Below are 18,184 nucleotides of genomic sequence, written 5' to 3'. Positions count from 1 at the left end.
ACCTCACTCGTGCTTCAGTACTTTTGCCTCTTTTTCATGCACACATAACACGATAACATTGAATGCATGTTACTTTTCCTCTGCAGCTTATTGCAGTCCCTGTGGAAAAGCCTTTAAATCAATCTTGCTCCAAGTGTGTAGGGCCCTGAAGCTGGTGATGCTCGAGCAAGTGGTGTAAGAACCATCCTGCAGGCTGGTTTCAAACTTGCGCTTGTTCTTGTCAGTATTTGTTCAGCTCTGAGGGGAGGCATCAAAAGTGGGTCCAAAATGCATTGAATGTCCTGGGCTGGAGGCTTTCCAAGTGTGAGTAAGCCAAATGCCTCTGCTTAGTAGCAAACTCTGCACATTCTCCTTGGATTTGCATCTCTAAACTTGTGCTTCTGTGTTCAGTGTGTTGCTGTTTTGAGTTAAAAACAGTGCAGTTCCCAGCACGGTGTCTGGAAATGAGTCTTGGAGCATTGGATACGATCCTGTACACTTTGGCAGCAGCAAGCCAGATACTGTGGGAGGCAACCACCAGGCTGGCCATGGAAGCCCAGTCAATGAGGGAACTCGAGCTCAGGACTTCTGCCACTCCCTGGAGTTGTGCCTCAGCTTGAGGTTACAGAGGAACAGGTTTATGGAACACAGGTTGTAACTCACAGCTGAAAGGAGGAGCTCACAGCTCTTGGAGCTGCCAGCAGATACTTGCTCATGTAGCACAATTAAGCTGCAAACTCACTCTTGGATGTTGTAGCTGAATAAATAACACTGACCCTGTGTAAGTGCAGGAAACCTTCAAACACCTTTATCAAGGGCACAAATGAAATGAAACATTAATCTTGTGAGTTGCATTATTGTCTTTCAAAGTAATTGGCATGATTATCTCTGACTTTGTTCTAAATCTTACCTCCCAGGTAAAATACCGATACCTCATTTTGTGGTTTTAGTTTCAGGGCCTGCCTTAGACTGTAGAAATGCTGAGTTCCCTTGGATCTGTCTTAGAAATGAGCTATATTTCACTACAGAAGAAGTTTCTTCTCTTGCCTTTCTGTAGGGGTGGGCAAACAGCACCATTGCGCTCGCAGTGCAGCTGGCCAGGCTTGTCTGTTACTGTGTGTAAAGCTGGAAGAATTGGAGTAGCTGTGGGTTTAGGCTGACTGCCACACAGTTCTGGAGTGGAAAAAGCAAGTCTTATACACATGCATTCTCTGCATTTGAACTTAAATTGCATGAGTGAATGGGTTTGGAAAGTGAAATCTTGAGGCTCAAGTGACATGTCGGATGCTATTGCAGTCTGCTCTATCCAAATACAAACCAGATTACTTTGCCTCAATGTCACCTCCAGGGAAACTTCTCCAGGTCTGGGCATTATCTTGACAATTGCTCCAATGCCAGAGGTCTGCAACTGAGACTGAGCTCAAATCTGAGTCTGTGTACAGCTCCAGTCCAGTACAGAACATTTTGTACAAAGCTTCAGTCTGGAGTGAGCTTTCAAAGTAGTTGAAAATCCCTCAATGAGGGTTTTTTTTTCAGGAAACAGACAATCTTGACTGCACCAGTACCAACATTGCTACTTGAATTGATCTTAACTTGTAAATGGTCTCCTTTTCTTGATGGGTGTTAACATACCACTAAGGCTTTTCCACTTCTCTGCCACGAATAAGTACCTGTTTTAGAGGAGATTTTTTAATTGTTGGTCTCAATTCCAGGTGGATAAACTGGATGCATCAGAGTCTTTGAGAAAGGAAGAGGAACAAGCTACAGAAACACAACCTATTGTTTATGGTAATGCTTTAGTTCATGTGTTATCAATAACATAGTTCACTTTTAAAACAACCCTTCCCTAATCTTGGTTTTTTCCCAAGGAAGTCCTGGGAAATGGGAACGTTCTTCATGTGAAATCAAGTCTTAAGGAATGTGTTCCAAAATACTAGATAAGTGCCACTCTGATGCTGTGGCTGCTAAGGTGGGCTGGGGACTGCAGGATTTAAGGTTGTCCTGGCTCCTTAAGGAAAGGTCTACAGGAGGCTCTGCTATTCCAGGGTTCCAGCAAGTGATTATTTGGATCTTGTGCAATATGCTTCATGTCTAGCCTGGGTATTTGCTTTATATCCAGGTTATTCTATCAGGAGTTTCTTCGTATACTTTACACTGTAGTGTTTTTACTGTGCTGTGCCCTGAGTTTTGTGGGGAAATACCCATTCTGGCTCCGAAGGGTAGGGACTTCCTGCTTCAACATACAAATATCTACAGAAAATTTGCAGGCATTTTGCTGACTGAGTTCAGGAGGAGTAAGATGCCCCTTGTGTGTTGCAGGCCAGCCCCAGCTGATGTTGACAGCGGGACCCAGTGTGGCAGTTCCTCCGCAGGCACCTTTTGGCTACGGCTACACGGCCCCTCCGTACGGGCAGCCACAGCCCGGCTTTGGCTACAGCATGTGAGATGCAGCACAAGTCAGTCTGGAGCAGCAACTTTTCTTACTGAAACTCCACCGTCCCTCCCCGCTTTAACTCATAACAGGGAAAAGCAAAGAGTTCTGCCTCGTGTTCTTGTAACCTTTATTTCATGAAGGACTGTTTTTTCTAGCGCAAACGATTTGAATCACTTCTGTTAAATCTTTTTCACATTCCATGTCATTTAGACTTTTACTTTCAAAAGGGGAATAGTTTAAACGACTTTGTTCAAGTGGGCTTTTGCAGGACTGCTTATTACCATTAAGTCTATTGTGAAGATTCTGATTTGCACTCTATAGTGTTACACTCTAATATTGAATCTTAAGTTCATTGTATGTGAGCAGCTTACGGTATGTACTGTCTATTCTAAATGCATTTAAGTCTCACTGTATATTTGGAGAAAGCTAAAGCCAAGATACTTGTATTTGACCTTGCAAAACTGCTGACAAGAGACAACACTAATCAGCATATCCTCCCTGGGTTGGATTGCATAGCTCTAAAAGAATTTAAAATGCGTACAGACAACCTTGCCTGACTTAAAATGAGTAAAAGTTTTGGTTTTGTTTCTTTTTTTCCCTTAACCTATGCAGGTTTTTCCAGTTATACATATAGAAAATGCTAGTGTCTTTTTGCTCACTCCATATGTAACAGATGACCTTATGTTGTGCTGTATCCTGTGCTTTTGTGGGACATTCCATTCAGGAACAGAGCACCATGATTCCAATCTGTGTATTTACTAACCCTGCCCTGAGGTTTGTGTATGTTGGATATTGTGGTGTTTTAGATCACTGTTTTGAGTGTACAGAAGAGAGAATTCAAGCATATTGCTGTTCAGTTTTGTTTGTGCAATTTGAAATTACGCAATTTAAAAATAAATTACTGGACTGTGGACATGCTGCATAGTGGTAGCTTCACTTTACTGTCTTCAAAAAAGGACCTTTGGACTCAAACCAAGTATTCCAGTGCTGGTAGTGGGGGGCAGTGCAGGTGTGTGCAGCCAGGGGTCTGAGGGGCTGGCAGAAGAGTAGCAATGGGGACCAGTGGTGGGGTCTTGCACTGAGGGGGCAATACAGGAAAATATGTAATGCTTTTTCTAGAGAGAGATTATGCCAGAGAGAAGAAAATAGCACTTTTCACCAGTTGGCTGCACTGTGGCCAACTCCAGCATATCTGACCAGATGATACATTAGGATTGTAGTAAGGTGTGCCAGTTAAATTGAGATCATGTTCTAGGTATGTAAATTGCCTTAAACATATTTAGCTTCAAATAAAATTGACTTAAATGGTTCTCTATGAATACTGTCATATTTGAGTGTAATGAGTCTGACAGCACTGGACAGATTTCCAACACCTTTAGAAGCTCCAGCAGCCACACTGGGCATCAGGATGCAGCTCTAAGGCCAAATCCCCTTCCCTTTTCCTCCTGTGAGCACCACAGTTGTGTCCTGTGATCCTGGGGCTGGGCACTGCAGCACTTCCATGGAATGGGGGTCTGGCAGGGGCTCACCTGCCCCAGGCTCTGTGGTTCGCAGTAGTCTGCACTGAGTCTCTGGAAAGAATTTACTGGAACCCCTAGGGTGCTCTGTACTCTGTAACAAGGTGCTTTAAACCCAGGATGGCCTTTTGGTCCCAAGAAAACCAGGGTTTAAGTCTGTCTCTGCATGCCCAGTTGTTTATATGAGGGTAACTCCCCACACCTTGGCTCAGCTGCACATTTTTGCACGTGTAGGAGCTACACAGACCCCTCCAGAGGGAAGCTCAGCTTACAGCTGCTCCCCACAACTGTTTACTGGTCTGGGCTGCAAATCCAGTTGAACTGGTCAGCCTGGGACCAGTTACAAGTTGTTGCAGCAGTTGTTTGGGCAGGAAGCTGGCTACAGTTACCCCTAGCTCCAGTTCTTAACTGCTTCACTGGCTGAGCCTTTCTCAATTAGAGAATGTATTCACTTCAAAGAATAGGCAGAAAGAGGAAACTCTTAAACTCTGTCAACCACCGTGCAAAATCCTCAACCAATTGCACAAGTTGTAAATTTACTGGGTTCCTTCTTGTGCCAGCTCTGCTTTCCTCAACTGCCCTGAGCCTGGAGTTTTCTTTCCCCCTTTGGAACACAAGCTAGAGAAACTCATGCTTTACAAATTTAAATCTTACAAAACTTGCTTATTTTATTAACATTGGAAAAAAAACCCCAACTTGGATTTTTATCCCACCAGTACTGACATACATGAACGCATCCAGGTCTTTTTGGTACTGGTTTAGAAGAGTTTAAGGTGACCAGAAACTTTATCTATGACATCAGCTGGTCCTGGTCCGATCCCAAGGACTGTCCTGGAGCCTGGAGCTATCTGGGTACGCCCAGCATCCTGTATCAAGCTCACAGTCAGCCCCAGGCGCTTCGCCTCAGCCAGGAGCTGCACCAGAGTCTCTTCATCGGGAGCTTTGAGGACCACTTTAGGTTGTCCACAGTATTCCCACTGCTTCAGGAGCTCGGGATCCCTGTTGTGGACCTGCTTGTAGGCAGAGACAGCAGCGTGGGAGCACTGTGCTGCTACTTTGCCCTTGCCCATTTTCAGGTCGTTGCGGACGATCAGCACCAGCTTGAGCTCCCCGGACTCTCCCATGATGTCGGCCTCACCCCCCAGGCTGCTGGGAGTCTCTGGCATTCCAGCTCCAGGCTTCCTGCAGAGTCTGCCCCGGATGCCCCAGCCCAGGCACACACCGCACACAACTCCAATGATGACATTCAGCAACTCGGGCTCAAAGAGAGAAATCATGGTGGATTTTGGAGAGTGGCTCTGAACGGGGGGAAAGACAGAATTTACTTGAGAGTTTTGCAGCTCCTGAGAGCATTTTGTGTGCTCTTGCCTGGTTTGCACTTGGTTATTTGAGGACAAAGAACATTTGCTAGAAACACAAAGGAACAGCTCCCCAGACACAGCTCTCTGATTGCAAACACCTCACCGGTGATGGGCTTCGACTCAGCAAGCAGAGCTAAGATAAAATGGCAAATTATTATAAAATCACAGAATGGTTTGGGATGGAAAGGACCTTAAATTTCATCTGTTCCACCCTCTGCCAATGGGCAGGGACGCCTTCCACTAGACTAGGTTGCTCCAAACCCCATCCAGCCTGGCCTTGGACACTCCCAGGGATGCAGGGGCAGCCACAGCTTCTCTGGGCAACCTGTGCCAGGGCCTCTCCACCCTCACAGAGAACAATTCCTAGTATCCAATCTAAACCTCCTCTCTGTCAATTTGAATCCATTCCCCCTTGTCTTGTCACCCCAGGCCTTTGTAAATAGTCGTGCCCCACCTTTTCTCTGTAAGTTCCCTTCGCGTATTAGAAGGCCACAATTAGGTCACCCCGGAGCTTCTCTTCTCCAGGTTGAACACTCCCAATTCGCTCAGCCTTTCCTCATGTCAAAATTACACCTAAAAACGGGGAGAGAAATGGTGCAGTGGTGGAGGTTTTAAGCCAATACCCCAAATTCAACTGAGGAGCGGGGCCGCCTCCAGCTCCACCGCGGGCTGCGGCAGCTCAGCCCCGCCAGGCCCGGCCGCGCTGGAGCCCGAGAGGACACGGAGGGCAAAGACCGAGCGGGAACCGAACCGTGCGGGACCCCGCGGCCCTCAGGGGGGCCAAATGAGGGCCACGAAGGAACATCCCCCCTCACCGCTTACCTGCCGCTCCCCCGCGCCCGCCCGGAGGTGACGGAACCGCGGCGCTCGGGAAGTGACGAGCCCTAGGGGCGGGACGGGGCGTGCTGTGCCGGGCCCTGTTCCGCGTTGTGCCGGGCCCAGTGGAATCGCCGGCGTGGAGTACGGTGAGTGCGGGGTTGGGCCTGGGGCTCTCCCGGCGGGCGAGGGTCTCGTCACCGGCCCTTCAGCGGCACCCCTCAGCGCTGCCCATCGCGCCCCTCAGCGCTGCCCATCGCGCCCCTCAGCGCTGCTCGCCCCGCTCCCCTCACGGCTTCTCCAGCTCTGAGGTGACGGCGGCGAGGGGGGACTCCCGGGCCGGGCGGCTCCGGAGCCCCGGCGGGACCCCCGGGCCGGGCGGTGCTGTGCGAACCGAGGGACCCGTGTGGCCAGCCGGGGAGCGGCCGGGAACGCTGTGGAGGAGCAGGTCGGAAGGAGAGGCTGGTCCTTGCCGGCCTTCAGGGCGAGAAATGTGCCGCTGCCATCTCACCCTGCTGGAGAGCGGCTCTGCTCTTCCATAGCCCCAGGAAGGGTGAGATAGACTCGCCCTGCTCCGGCCCAAGGGACGGTGCCTGATGACACAGGGAGAAATCCGTGCTTTTCCCTGCGGAGAATCAGATACCGATGGCCTTTGTCTGCTTTTCCAATAGAAATGGGCTGTGTTTTCCCGGCTGGGTCCTCCCTGCATCCCCATGGACCGCCTGGGGCTTGTGGGTGTGAGGCCCAAATCCACGGGAACATTTCTGCTGACTAGGGTTAAGCACCTTGTCTGGTTTTTATTTCTCTAGCCAATGTTATCTGGTGTTTACAGGAGATAATAAAGCAGCAAGGATCTTGTTTTATTCCAGTTTTGCCTCTCAGATGCTTGGCAGGTCATGTAGGTGACCTGAGGGAAGGGGTGGTAAGTGTGTTTGATAGCAGCTGTTTATCTATGAAGTGTTACGAATCCAGGTTATCCCCTTTCAACTGCACCTATGATATTTCTGCAGGGTTTTCTCCTTTCCTTGTTTTCTCTGCTATGTGCTTACCAACAAGTATGTATCCTGGTTTAGTTAATGGTGACAATATGGGTTTAGGTGGAGAAAGTGTGATGTTACTCTTTCATGCCTGGGAGCACATGTGTTGTGTTTGGGCAGTGGATTCTGGTGCTGTTTTGATGTTAGGAATTCTGCTCTTTTGGAGATTGTTTCAGCTCATTTTGATGGGGGGTTCTCATGCTTCATAACACCTCATAATAACATATATCAGCTCTTCTTAGTGCATTAATTTTCGTAATGAAACAGTCTTTGTTATGTTAGTACTCTTTCTTCCAATCCATTATTTCTGCAGCATGGAATAAACTTTCCTTTATTCCTTACTGGATAAGTGACAGTTGTAACGATGGCTTCATCCCCTGTTTTCAGATGAGGGTTTCAAAAGCCAGTTTCCAGTTGTGCAATGGGAGGTGAGCTCTCTTTATTAGTTTGAGCTTTGTTTCACGTCTTGCTGAGCAGCTGAAATTAAGGGTGTTTGTAATTGCTGTGGGGAAGGGTAGTAGGAGACTTAGTAGCTTTCAAGTGGGTGGTAACAATGAGGAAGGTGAGTAGGCTGGAACAACTGCACTCTTTCCACCTTAAAGCTTTTTTCCTAAGTTGTTGTCTTGGAATTTCTTCTGAATGTCATAACTGCCTCTGACTACATCTCAGGAACAGCTCTCCTTAAGGTGATCTGTGTCATTAGTGCATGCTTGGAGATTCCTTATTTCTTAAAAAGCTGTGGCTTTAAAACAGAAAAACCCCTATAATTCCTGATGCATGGGGATGGGAGACATACTGTTATCTGCCAGCTGGAACTTTAACTTCTCTTCCTTGTGAATAAGTGTGAGCTGGGTGGACTTTGCTATTCCCTGAGGACGAAGGGCACAACCTCGAAGCTGTTGCAACACTGAGCTTTTTGTACCCCTGTACCAGCTTCCAACACAGGCATGGGACAGCACCAAAACCACCAAACCTTGCTGGTTTTGGTGCTGCTTGGCCCAGAGGAACCCAGGAGATGCTATTAGTGAGGCAGGCAGTTGTTCAAGCTTATTAAAAAAATATTTCTCTTTCTCCCAGGGCTCAGAATTGGCCTGTGTGAGCCTTGTCTGGGCAGTGTGTCCTCACTGGATGGCCAAGTGTGAGATCTGAATTGGCTCCACTTAGAGACTGTTCCTGTGAAAAGCAGAACTTGTTACCTAAGGAGCTGCTTTCAGCCACTCTGGGCTTTGTCAGGTCCTCGTGTTCATCCCTTTTCATCTGTGCTGTGCCTCCTCTGCATATCCTCTTATCCCTGGGTCTCACCTTTTCATCTATTTATTGCACAGCGTCTCTACTGAATTATTTTAGCACTTGATTCTACTTCTGGATGTAATCAAAATGCATGTTTCACCAGAAAAAAGACACCAGAAAGAACAGTTTAATATATGTGGTTTTAATGGTAGGGACAGAACTTTCTGTCAACTCAAAAGAAATTTCATGGCATTCCTGAAGCTCATGTTACAACGGTCTTTCCTAAAAGGCATCCCAAAGTCTTTTTGGAAAAAAATGTGAATTTTAACTCTAAATTCTAAGATGATTTATTCGGGTAGGAATTGGAAAATAGGTCTGGTGTACAGAGGCATAACCCACAAAATGGAATCCTGTGGTCTTTAACTGAATTACTTCTCCTTTGAGGAATTAAACTATTTTAGTTGGGAAAACATTTTTAGTATGGGAATAAATGCACTCATATCAAAATAACCCATTACAGCTAAATCTGTGGAGATTTGGAACATCTTTCAGATGTGGCCTAATTTATTTTAATTGAATGCTTCCCAGGAGTGCTGAAGGACTGGAAAAAATCGAGCAGTTACTTTTTCTATTTTCTGTCATCTTCAGGAAAGTCATTAACCTCCAAGTGAGGGGCTGTGTCACTTCAGTGTCACATGAACGGTGTTCTCTTGCTCTGTAGGGGCAGCAGGTTTGCAAGAGGAGTCGCTTTGGGCTCGAGTGCTGCAGAGCTGAGGACGTGGTTGGCTCTTCCACTGCCTTCAGATCTTGGAGAAGTGGTGGAGAGGGAATAACTGTGAGGAGCTGAAAGGGGTATGTAACGTTTCACTTCCAAACTGATCCCATCCTTCACCTGAGTGTGTTCCTGTGCCAGGCAGTCTTTGGCTTTCGAGGGAAAGTGCTCTCCAAGCTGTTTCTTTGCCAGGAAATTGTTAACTTATTCTCTCTGTAGAGCATTTCATGACTGAAAAAAAAACCCTCACAGATGAGCAGCACTGTCTAGGTTAGTGCAATTCCTTACCCACCTGGAAAGGCTGGATTTTAATCCTTTGTTCTCCTTATTGTAAGGGAAGGACAGGAGTGTAGAGAAAGAAGAAGAAGAATTATCAGAAAAGTTGAGGAGAAAGAAGCAGCAGGATTGGAACATTTGGCTTAAAATGCAAGGAATAACTGGAAATGATGTGTTCCTGAGGTGGCTGGGGGGGGAACAACAAAATGCTCCATGCTCTAGCCCTGGTTCTGGGAGCTGTGTGACCAGGAACTGATAGAGATGAGAGTCAGGGCTCTTTCAGTAAGAAGTGGTAAGAATTAGTGATTCAAACAATGTCTGGGAAAGCAGTGAGATCATGAAAACAGCTTCCTTGTTGTTCCAGCACACTGGAAAGGAGTCCTCCAAAAATCCTTAGTACAGAACATGAGTCCACATTCTGCTCCTCCAAGTGAGTGTGCAAACACCCAACTGCCTTGTCCAAAACTGTTTCCTTTTGCAGAAGTGCACCCAACACTTGGGTGCTTCCACAGCCTCCCCAGAGCTTCAGAGAAGAGACTTTAGTCCTTTTCTCTGATTACAGAAAGCAGATACTGCAGTGCCCAATTTTGTTGTGTTCTCATGCTCTGATAGCTTGTTTTGCTTTGTCTCACTTATGCTGTGAAGTGCCAGTCACAGTTACCATAAACCCTTTTTGTTGACTAATTTGCATTTTTGACTAGCAATAATTGTCTTTTTATACTTCATGTTTTGGGTTGCACTAAAGCACAATGGTGTATTGTGGGCTTTTTGTTCAGCCCTACAAAGCAGTTCCTGTGTGAGCACAGCTCTAACAAATGATCTAAGCCACCCTGATACAAAAACTGTCCATAGTTGTTTTCCTCGCTCTTTTAAATAGTTTATTTTTATGTTTGCTGATAACTACTCCATGTAGTAGGCAAATTTATTTTTAGAGATGGGCTCTGTGTCTTTCCCAGCATCTGTCAGAAGTGAAGTTCTGTTTAGCAGATGGAATTTAATTTCCTGTGGTGAGTTCTCATAGATTCGGTGTAGACTTGAGGATATGGAGTGAGTTAATGAAGGACAACTCCATTTGGGGTCAGACTCCCACTCCAATTAATCCCTGTGAGAAGGCATTAGTGCAGGACTAGTGATTCTAATGGGCATCAAGCAGCACAGCAGATCAAGGGTGCTGAGCTGAGGGGATGTGCATCCTCCAGTCCCTTTGCTAAGATGCTTTAAGTATAATTAGACTTGGGCAAACCAGGGAGGTTCTTTTCTGGAGCCAGGAAGGGTTTGTAGCCCGTTCAGCCCTGCCATGTGATGGGTATCCACTCTCCAAGCCAGCTCTGGTTTTAAATAGGAATTTTTAGAGCTTTCCTTCAGAATGGTTGAACTTTAAGACCTTTTTGACAAGTATTTGTCCTACAGAAGTATGGATGAGGATTATTCATCTGCTTTACTGCAAATGTTGACTTGTATACTTGAGGTGGTGTTATGCAAAGCTAATCCTGGATTAGTGCCTTTCCAAGCAGGCAGGGTAAAAGTGGCTCTGGCAGTTGAGCTCCTGAATAAAAAGCTGTCATGCCTAGGGAACAACACACCTGAGACCCCCCCAGCGATGCAGGAATTTTATGGATTGCACTGGAATTCAGTGTTGTGCACAGCCTGGGCTTTAGCATCAAACATGGAGGGCAGTTGGCATTACAATAAATGAACTTCCTTGGAGTGTAATTAAGCTGAGAGCAGAGACCAAACCGGTTAAGACTTTAATTTTGAAGGCTAGATTTGCCCACATTGAAAAAGATGGACTTCAAAATGAGGAACGTGTGGCTTCCACTGAAATTTGTGGTGTTTTTCCTAATCTTTGCTATATTTAAGTCAACAAAATGTGACTGAAGTTCCCTAAACCAGACCACTTTTTTTAGTGTGGTTGTGGGTGCTCAACAGCTCTGGATGGCTTTTGCTTCCTAAGCAGCTTTCTGTGAACATCAGGCTTGCCGTGTGTGGGTGTGTAATTTAAATATTGCCCTCTGCAATTTGAGCTCTGTGTGTGTAAATTCATGTGGCATACATGTGTATGTGTGTATATAAACTTACACTGTAGATGTTCATAGATACTTATTTAAATGTATATAAAAATAAGCATAAGTAAGTGCAGTCAGTAGAAACAAAACCCTCCACCATCCACCTGGACTCGCTGTCCTGATGGATTTGAGGGGTGGCTGAACATTTGATCCTGATACTGCCATAGCACCTGGCCAGTTATCTTCACCTGAGGACTGGGGTAGCTCCAGTGGCTCCCAGAGTGTCAGGCTGCTCTAAACTCACCTGGGGAGAGGGAGAGGTTCACGTTTCCCTGGGGTTTGAGCAATCCCTGGGTTGCAGGTGACTGCAGAGTGATGCTGTAGAGCTCCCACTGCAGCAGCTCAGGGCTCTTGTCCTTGGCTGACTCTGGAGCCCTTGGCATTTTTCAGCTTTTGCAAATTTTTTAGGTGGTTTGGGTATTCTGGGGTTCACATTGCAGTGAATAAAAACTGTAACACGCTTGAGATGAGTTTCTGCTGCCTTGTTTAACCAGACAGATTTCTATTTCTGCACAATTTGTGTCAGAGGGAGGTGTTGGAGAAAGGACTCCTTCCTTAGACCTCAGTGCTTCTCACTACTGGATTTTAACTAAAACCTTTAATAATCAGATTATAGCTAGCAGTTTCATCTGTAATGCAAGTAATGCACAAGGCTTGTACCTGTTTAGAAAGCACCTTTTTAAAACTTACTTGTGAGACCCTGGAAATGCCAAATACAGTACCTGAAATCTTGGAACATTTTATTTAACAATTTGACAAAATTGCTGCAGTCTGAATCCAGGGGGTGATCTCACTCCTATTTACCAAACCTGAGTTGCTGCTTGGCTCTTAAGCCTAACATAAATCAATGGGGAAGTATTTTTTCTGTAGAACTTTAATTTCCTCCACTGGACAGTTTTATATAACCTGTCATTTTAATACTGCACCACTTTTCTTTCCAACAAAAGCAATGTATCAAAAACTGTAAATCAGGTTTGCTTACAGGGAGAAATATAGTGCAAATAAGATGTTTTAGCTTTGTGGGGCTCCCTTTTCCAAAACAAAACTCCAGAAACTGTTCTAAGATTCCGGAGAGGGTTTTTAAAACAAGGAGTCTGACTGGTTACTCTCTTTGTGTTTGATTGCATAAGAATTGTCAGCTGTTCATGTTGGGTTTTTTTTAAGGGAAAAAAAAAAAAGGCAGCTCTTGCAACATTCTGGTTTATGCTGGCCCCCAGTTCTTGCATTATTTACTCTCCTGGATAAGGAAAACCACTTCTGTTCTTTTGGTTTGTTTTTTTTTTTTAGGGCTGATATCTCTAGAGAGAGGCTAAACCAGCAGAGTATGGACAGTGTGAGCAAAGCTTCCATCAGAGAGCTCTTGTCCTCTGAAGAGTTTGCCTTTTGTGCTTCAGAGATACCAGACTGTGCAAAACAGGAGATGCAGCTCTGTATCTTGGTTACCACACTGAGGGCTAATCTTTCAGCCAGGGAGGTTTTTGACATAGTAACAACCTGCAAAGCTTTAGTGCCAGGATGAGGAGTGAACCTGAAGCACCAATCTCAGGATGGAAGTGAGGTTTGTATGAAGCTCTGCTCTTCCAGGAGCCCAAACAGTGGGTTGGGTCGTGGAAGGGGTTGTTTAAAAGAGCTTTTGTTCAGATGTTAGAAGTGAGGGAGTTTTGCCATTTGAGTGAAAAATTTAGAATTATGTAGGTGGGAATGTTTTCATCTTTGTCACTGTGGGAATTGAATCACTTTCTCCTGGTTGATGGTGTAATGCAGGATGACTGACTGTGAGTTGGATTTGGAGAGCTGCTGGGTGTTTGCCTGTATCCTTTGACCATGGAGTCCTTCTAACCAGAAACACACCTTGTGCTTTTTGGGTTTCTTCTGCTCTTAGATCCCCACACGTGACTGATCTATGAAATGGCAGAGAATGGCACAGACTGTGACCAGAGACGCATAAGAATGAGCAAAGAGCAGCACAATGGAAACTTCACAGGTAGGTGGAAAATCACTTTGTGTTCTCAGCTGGCCTGTTTGGGGTGGAAAATGACCAGCACAAGATTGAAAAGGAATTGATGTTGCATTTCTGTTGAGGCCAGGCTGGATGGGGCCACCTAATCTAGTGAGTGGCACCTGTGCCAGTGCCAGGGGGTGGAATGAGATGGGCTTTAAGGCCCCTTCCAACCCAAACCATTCTGGGATTCTGTGACTTTACTCCCACATAATGCAAAGGGCCTCAATGCCTGAATCAATCTCAGAAACCTCAGTCAGCTCTAAACCTGAAGCCTGGAGGATTTAGGATTTCAGAGCCATGGAATAGATTTATGCTGTGTATTTCCATTCACGTTTCTCTTACACTCTTTTCTCTTCGTCTTGATCTGTGGTTCACGTACATTTAAGCCCCACAAAGCTGACCTGGGTACCAACAGGGGCTACAACAACAAAAAAAAGAAAACCTAAAAAAATTAAACTCTGTTGGCAAATGTGTGGCTATGGAAGTCAGGCTGTACAACCCCACCCTTTGGCACTGAAAAGTTAGTTCTTGGTAATAAAAATCTGTTTTACACTGGGACAGATCCAGTTATTAGTCTCCCAATTTCTAGCTGTTCTGTTGAAATTCAATGTCACTCTAATTTATTGGTTTCAGTGATAAATTACCAACAAAACAGTTTTAACTACTTCACCTCCTGCCTCTCCTCTGTTTTTCCTACTGATATGTCTGAAGTAGCTTGAGGTTAATGCTTAGAACTCATGCAAAATAACCTGAAAACACTTAATGAAGATTTTTGTGTCACTGAATTATCTGTGCTGTGTAGTAAAGTATGGAAATTATAATCCTCTTTGTTTGTTTCCTGTCAGCTTTGAATGTGCCAGTTCCACATTTAATTAAGTTTTGTAATCAAGTGATTTCTCAAGTTGTGTGCAGTCTTACACCATTGTCTTTTACGACCTTTTACTAAAAACAAGGTCATAAAAACAAGGTTGAAACATTTTTATTACACATATTAAGCGAGAAAGATTAACTGCATGTTTGTATGTATGGAACAAATTAAAGCCTTTTACTTAAAGCCTTAAATCATTCTGTAACTCTGAGGGAATGTGGATGTTCTCCAGAATTTGCCATTGCAGGATTTCTGTTAGTTCATCTAAAGCAACTGATTTTACAGCTAAGGAATACAGAATTAAGTGGGCTGTGTGACTAATGAGATCTGCAATTCCTGTGTAAATATCAGCATCTGATAAGGCAAAATGTTTCAATTACTGGAGTAAGACTGAAATAATACATCTTGGGTTGCAATATGCTGGAGATCAAATGAGATTAATACTTTAAATGCAACAACTTTTTAAAAATCTAAAATTCATTAATATTATTACAATGCAAAATAGCATACATGTGTTGTGACTGTGTAGTAAGTGATGTTTAAACAAGTTTGGTGTCTGTTTGGATACAAGTGTATTTTGTCATTGTTTACTGGTATTATTTTTAAAATCTTATTCCAGAATTCCTTTTCCTTAAAAGTTTAAAAATTGTTACTGCTCCTTAGCTTGACAACCTTTGAACAAGCCATTCTCCCCCAAAAAAACCAGCTCGGGTTTGAGAGTTTGTTCATCTGATTGTGAGCACAAAATAACACCTTGATAAGAAAAACCTTTTTGTGTCCTTGCCTGGCAGTGAGCAGGGCCTGGGCTGGGTGTGAGCTCAGTCCCAGGCAGGGCTGTGCTCCAAAAGCAGCTCCTTTCCACAGGAGGAGTTTGGGGGAAGCTGGACAGGCTCCTGGCTGGGAGGGCAGGTGCTCTTATCCAGTTACACGGTGGCTGAGGGGGATAAAGAGCACGTGTAATTCCATCTGCCTCCAGCGCAGGAGGCTGGGAATAGCTCTCCTGCCAAAGAACCAACTCCGAAGTTTGGAGTGAAATGTCCCTGCAGTGGCTGCTAAAGTCACGTTTGACCTGGGGTGGTGGCTGCTTGTAGCTCCCCGGGCAGTGCCCTGCAGAAAGGCTGCTGGAGGTGCCAGGCCTGTGGCACCCTGGTTTCCTGAATGCCTGCCAGCTACAGGGGGGAGCAAACCACTGCATTTCCTGGATATCACCTGAATCCTGAGGCACTGGAAGCAGATGCTTTGGGATCAGGAGAAAAGATGACTGAGAGCTCACGTTAACTTCCTAACAAATAAAAAAGAAATCCGTGTATTTCAGTGGGATAGAACCTGACCTGCCAGCCTGTGCTGTTACATATTTCTTTTGCTTTTCATTTGCAGATTCCTCTATGTTGAGTGAGCGGAAGCGAAGGGAACGAGAGGAGAGGTTGAATATTGTACTGTGGAAAAAACCGCTTGTTACCTTGCAGTATTTTTGCCTGGAAACTCTAATAAACTTGAAGGAATGGACCATAAAGTAAAGATCATTTCTTTAACTTCTACTAAGCGTTCTGGGGAAACCCATGCTCTGATTCAGTAGGTCATTCTGACATCTCACTTTCCCTGATGATTCACAACTTGAAAACTGTTTTTTTCAGAGAACATGTTTATTTTTGTTCCTTAAAGGTGGCTGCTGGAACATCCCTCACTTGTAGCTGTGCACTCAGACCTTCTGCCTAAATTACCTAAATGCAGCAAGGTGCTTGGGGGAGCAAATGGCAAACTGCCTTTCTGAAGAGTTGAATATTCCAATTTGAAGGAGTGGGACAGTGTTTAGCGACCCTTAAGGCAGGGGATATTGTAGTTACAACTGCGGTGTTAAGCACTGACCTACTAATGCAGGTATTGGTATCACTGAGTAATCTTCAAATAGCTCAGCCAGGGCAGAGATCAGGGTTATGTGGAGCTTGCAGTGATGTTTATGATGCTGTAAAGAGGACTTTGCTTCTCTGTGGGCCCTTTTACAGCAGGAAATGATTTATTAAAGCACTTTCCCTGAGTGTTATTTTCACACTGGATAAAATCAGCTTTTATTCCAGTGAGAGAATTTGTTAGGACCAGTCCTGCCATTCCCTGTTAGTGCTGAAATGTAGAGCCAGTTCTTAAGGCACAAGGCCCGAGGGTTTAGGCTGCCAAAACATGCCAAGAATAGCAGCCATCCAGCGCTTGTGTTGGTAACTGGGCTCTGTTGTGCTTGGGATTGAGTTCACCAAGCTTTTCCCAGTCAGGAGGCAGGATCTAATGTCACCTTGGGTGACTCCAGCTGTTGGGCTGCTCCTCTGCAGGGTGAGCTGAGCCTGGTACTCAGGGTTGTGCTCACTGACCCTCAGGGCTAGGCTTGAGGTGCTGGCAGTTCAGATTTACTGAGAGAAACTTCTATTTTCCATTTTCTTTTGAAATTATTTGTATGAAAAATACAAGGTTTATGTAGTGTAGTCTTAATTCCCTTCTACACACCACGTCCCAAAAAAATCTAACCCCCAAGCCTATTTATTTTATTATGTACATTCTTTCAACTACCATTAGGAATTGTCTCTGAGAACTGTTTTACTGGGTCTGACATCTGTAATTTCTGAAAATCTCCAAGCATTTATTTAAACTAAGCAGAAATAACATTTGAGGATTTATTTTAAGACCTCAAATTTTATTTGGCTTCCTAGACATGCAATTCTGTTACAGATAGCACTTGCCTCCTCTGCTGAGCAGCACATTCAGTTGTCTGGCACTCCCCTGACAGAATCTTTACAGAAAATAACCCTGACTATTATAAGCTATTAAGTTGAGACCTCAGATTGACTCTTAATGATCTCCTGTGTTCCATTGCATAAGCTGTGTTTTGAATGAAAATCACTTGAAGGTTCAGTTGTTGTACTAATGTAAGCAGCACTAACTTTAATTTTAAAATATTTTGAGTGTTTTTTTCAGTTTGCTTAATATGAAATATTTGGGACTGTTTTCCTGTATTATGTCTCACATTTCTATCTCTCTCTGTCTAAGTTACATTTATAGTTTGCTGTTATAGTCTGGGAAATTTAAGTGATGCTAGCACTTGTTTTTCATTTATCTTTATTAATTTTATTTCTGGAAAATAATAAGTGTATTTGCTAATCTACTGTGTGTGGCCACATACACATCAAGCAGAAAAAAAGAACCGTAAAACCAAACATGCTCAAAAATTATTTGGTAGCAAATTACTTTGGAAAACACTTTTCTCCCTTTACTCACCTAATGCTTCAGAGTTACCTAAATCATATTTATCAAATTTGGAGCTGTTACAAGAAATTCATTTTAATAGATGAGGGGAAACAAAATAATGTAAAGATGTGTTCCTGTGACTGTCACTGTGGTTCTGCCCAGCAGCACAGCTGGAAATCAGCATTTCTGAATTCCACCCAGCTCGTCCTTGCCCAGGGCCAGTGCAGGGCCTGCTCTGCTCTGTGCTTGGCCACAGCTGCTGCTCAGGGCCTGGGTCTGACTCTTGGCTCCAGAAGCTGAATTGTTTTCAACTTGTGTTTGTTTTCAGACAGTTACTTTGTTTTTCTTTGTTAAAAAAAATTAAATATGCGTGGCTGAACTTTGATCTCGCTTGACAGCGAAGCAGAGATTTCTCCCTAAAGAGTAAAGGCTCCCCAGATATTTTCTTGGGAGGTTTACACTTCTATTAGAACAAACTTTTCAGCTGCCATTGTCCCTCCTGAGTACATCCAGGCAGCCCCAGTCCCCAGGGGTAACTGAGTTACTTTGAAATGCATGCTCAATGATGAAAAACCCTAATTTGCCATTTGTCTTT

At 44.6% G+C, this 18,184-nt stretch overlaps 3 protein-coding genes across 13 annotated transcripts in view; 2 read left to right on the top strand and 1 right to left on the bottom strand.

Moving 5' to 3' along the window:
- The window catches only part of CLTC (clathrin heavy chain), a 30,274-nt gene extending 26,551 nt beyond the window's left edge, over window positions 1-3,723 (top strand). For 4 of the 7 annotated variants that reach the window (XM_032129917.1, XM_032129920.1, XM_032129918.1 and 1 more), the window contains 2 exons: window positions 1,692-1,767; window positions 2,299-3,723. In XM_032129917.1, the coding sequence (XP_031985808.1) occupies window positions 1,692-1,767; window positions 2,299-2,423 (201 nt within the window). In that variant the 3' untranslated portion in view covers window positions 2,424-3,723. The remainder of the gene's footprint in view (window positions 1-1,691; window positions 1,768-2,298) is intronic. The other 3 variants (XM_032129922.1, XM_032129921.1, XM_032129923.1) reach the window with 2 other exon arrangements.
- An 853-nt stretch (window positions 3,724-4,576) lies between these two features.
- On the bottom strand, window positions 4,577-6,201 carry PTRH2 (peptidyl-tRNA hydrolase 2). Its single transcript, XM_032129932.1, has 3 exons — window positions 6,114-6,201; window positions 5,746-5,864; window positions 4,577-5,228 (listed from the first exon to the last, which is right to left on the bottom strand). Exon 3 carries the CDS (start codon window positions 5,205-5,207, stop codon window positions 4,689-4,691), a length of 519 nt encoding a protein of 172 aa, XP_031985823.1. The 5' UTR covers window positions 5,208-5,228; window positions 5,746-5,864; window positions 6,114-6,201; the 3' UTR covers window positions 4,577-4,688.
- The window catches only part of VMP1 (vacuole membrane protein 1), a 60,954-nt gene continuing 48,939 nt past the window's right edge, over window positions 6,170-18,184 (top strand). Inside the window, exons 1-4 of one of the 5 annotated variants that reach the window (XM_032129927.1) lie at window positions 6,170-6,256; window positions 9,096-9,226; window positions 13,371-13,472; window positions 15,736-15,871. In XM_032129927.1, coding sequence (XP_031985818.1) covers window positions 13,397-13,472; window positions 15,736-15,871 — 212 coding nt within the window. In that variant the 5' untranslated portion in view covers window positions 6,170-6,256; window positions 9,096-9,226; window positions 13,371-13,396. Of the gene's footprint in view, window positions 6,257-9,095; window positions 9,227-12,949; window positions 13,047-13,195; window positions 13,264-13,370; window positions 13,473-15,735; window positions 15,931-18,184 lie in introns of those variants that run through there. The other 4 variants (XM_032129928.1, XM_032129929.1, XM_032129930.1 and 1 more) reach the window with 4 other exon arrangements.

The sequence above is a fragment of the Corvus moneduloides genome, chromosome 20 (genome assembly GCF_009650955.1).
Source record: "Corvus moneduloides isolate bCorMon1 chromosome 20, bCorMon1.pri, whole genome shotgun sequence".
Classification (NCBI taxonomy): domain Eukaryota; kingdom Metazoa; phylum Chordata; class Aves; order Passeriformes; family Corvidae; genus Corvus; species Corvus moneduloides.
This window is presented reverse-complemented; position numbering and strand designations above follow the sequence as displayed.

What these genes read in the sequence shown, in the direction of transcription:
- PTRH2 (XM_032129932.1), bottom strand. Translation starts at nt 5,207, where the DNA reads ATGATTTCTCTCTTTGAGCCCGAGTTGCTGAATGTCATCATTGGAGTT.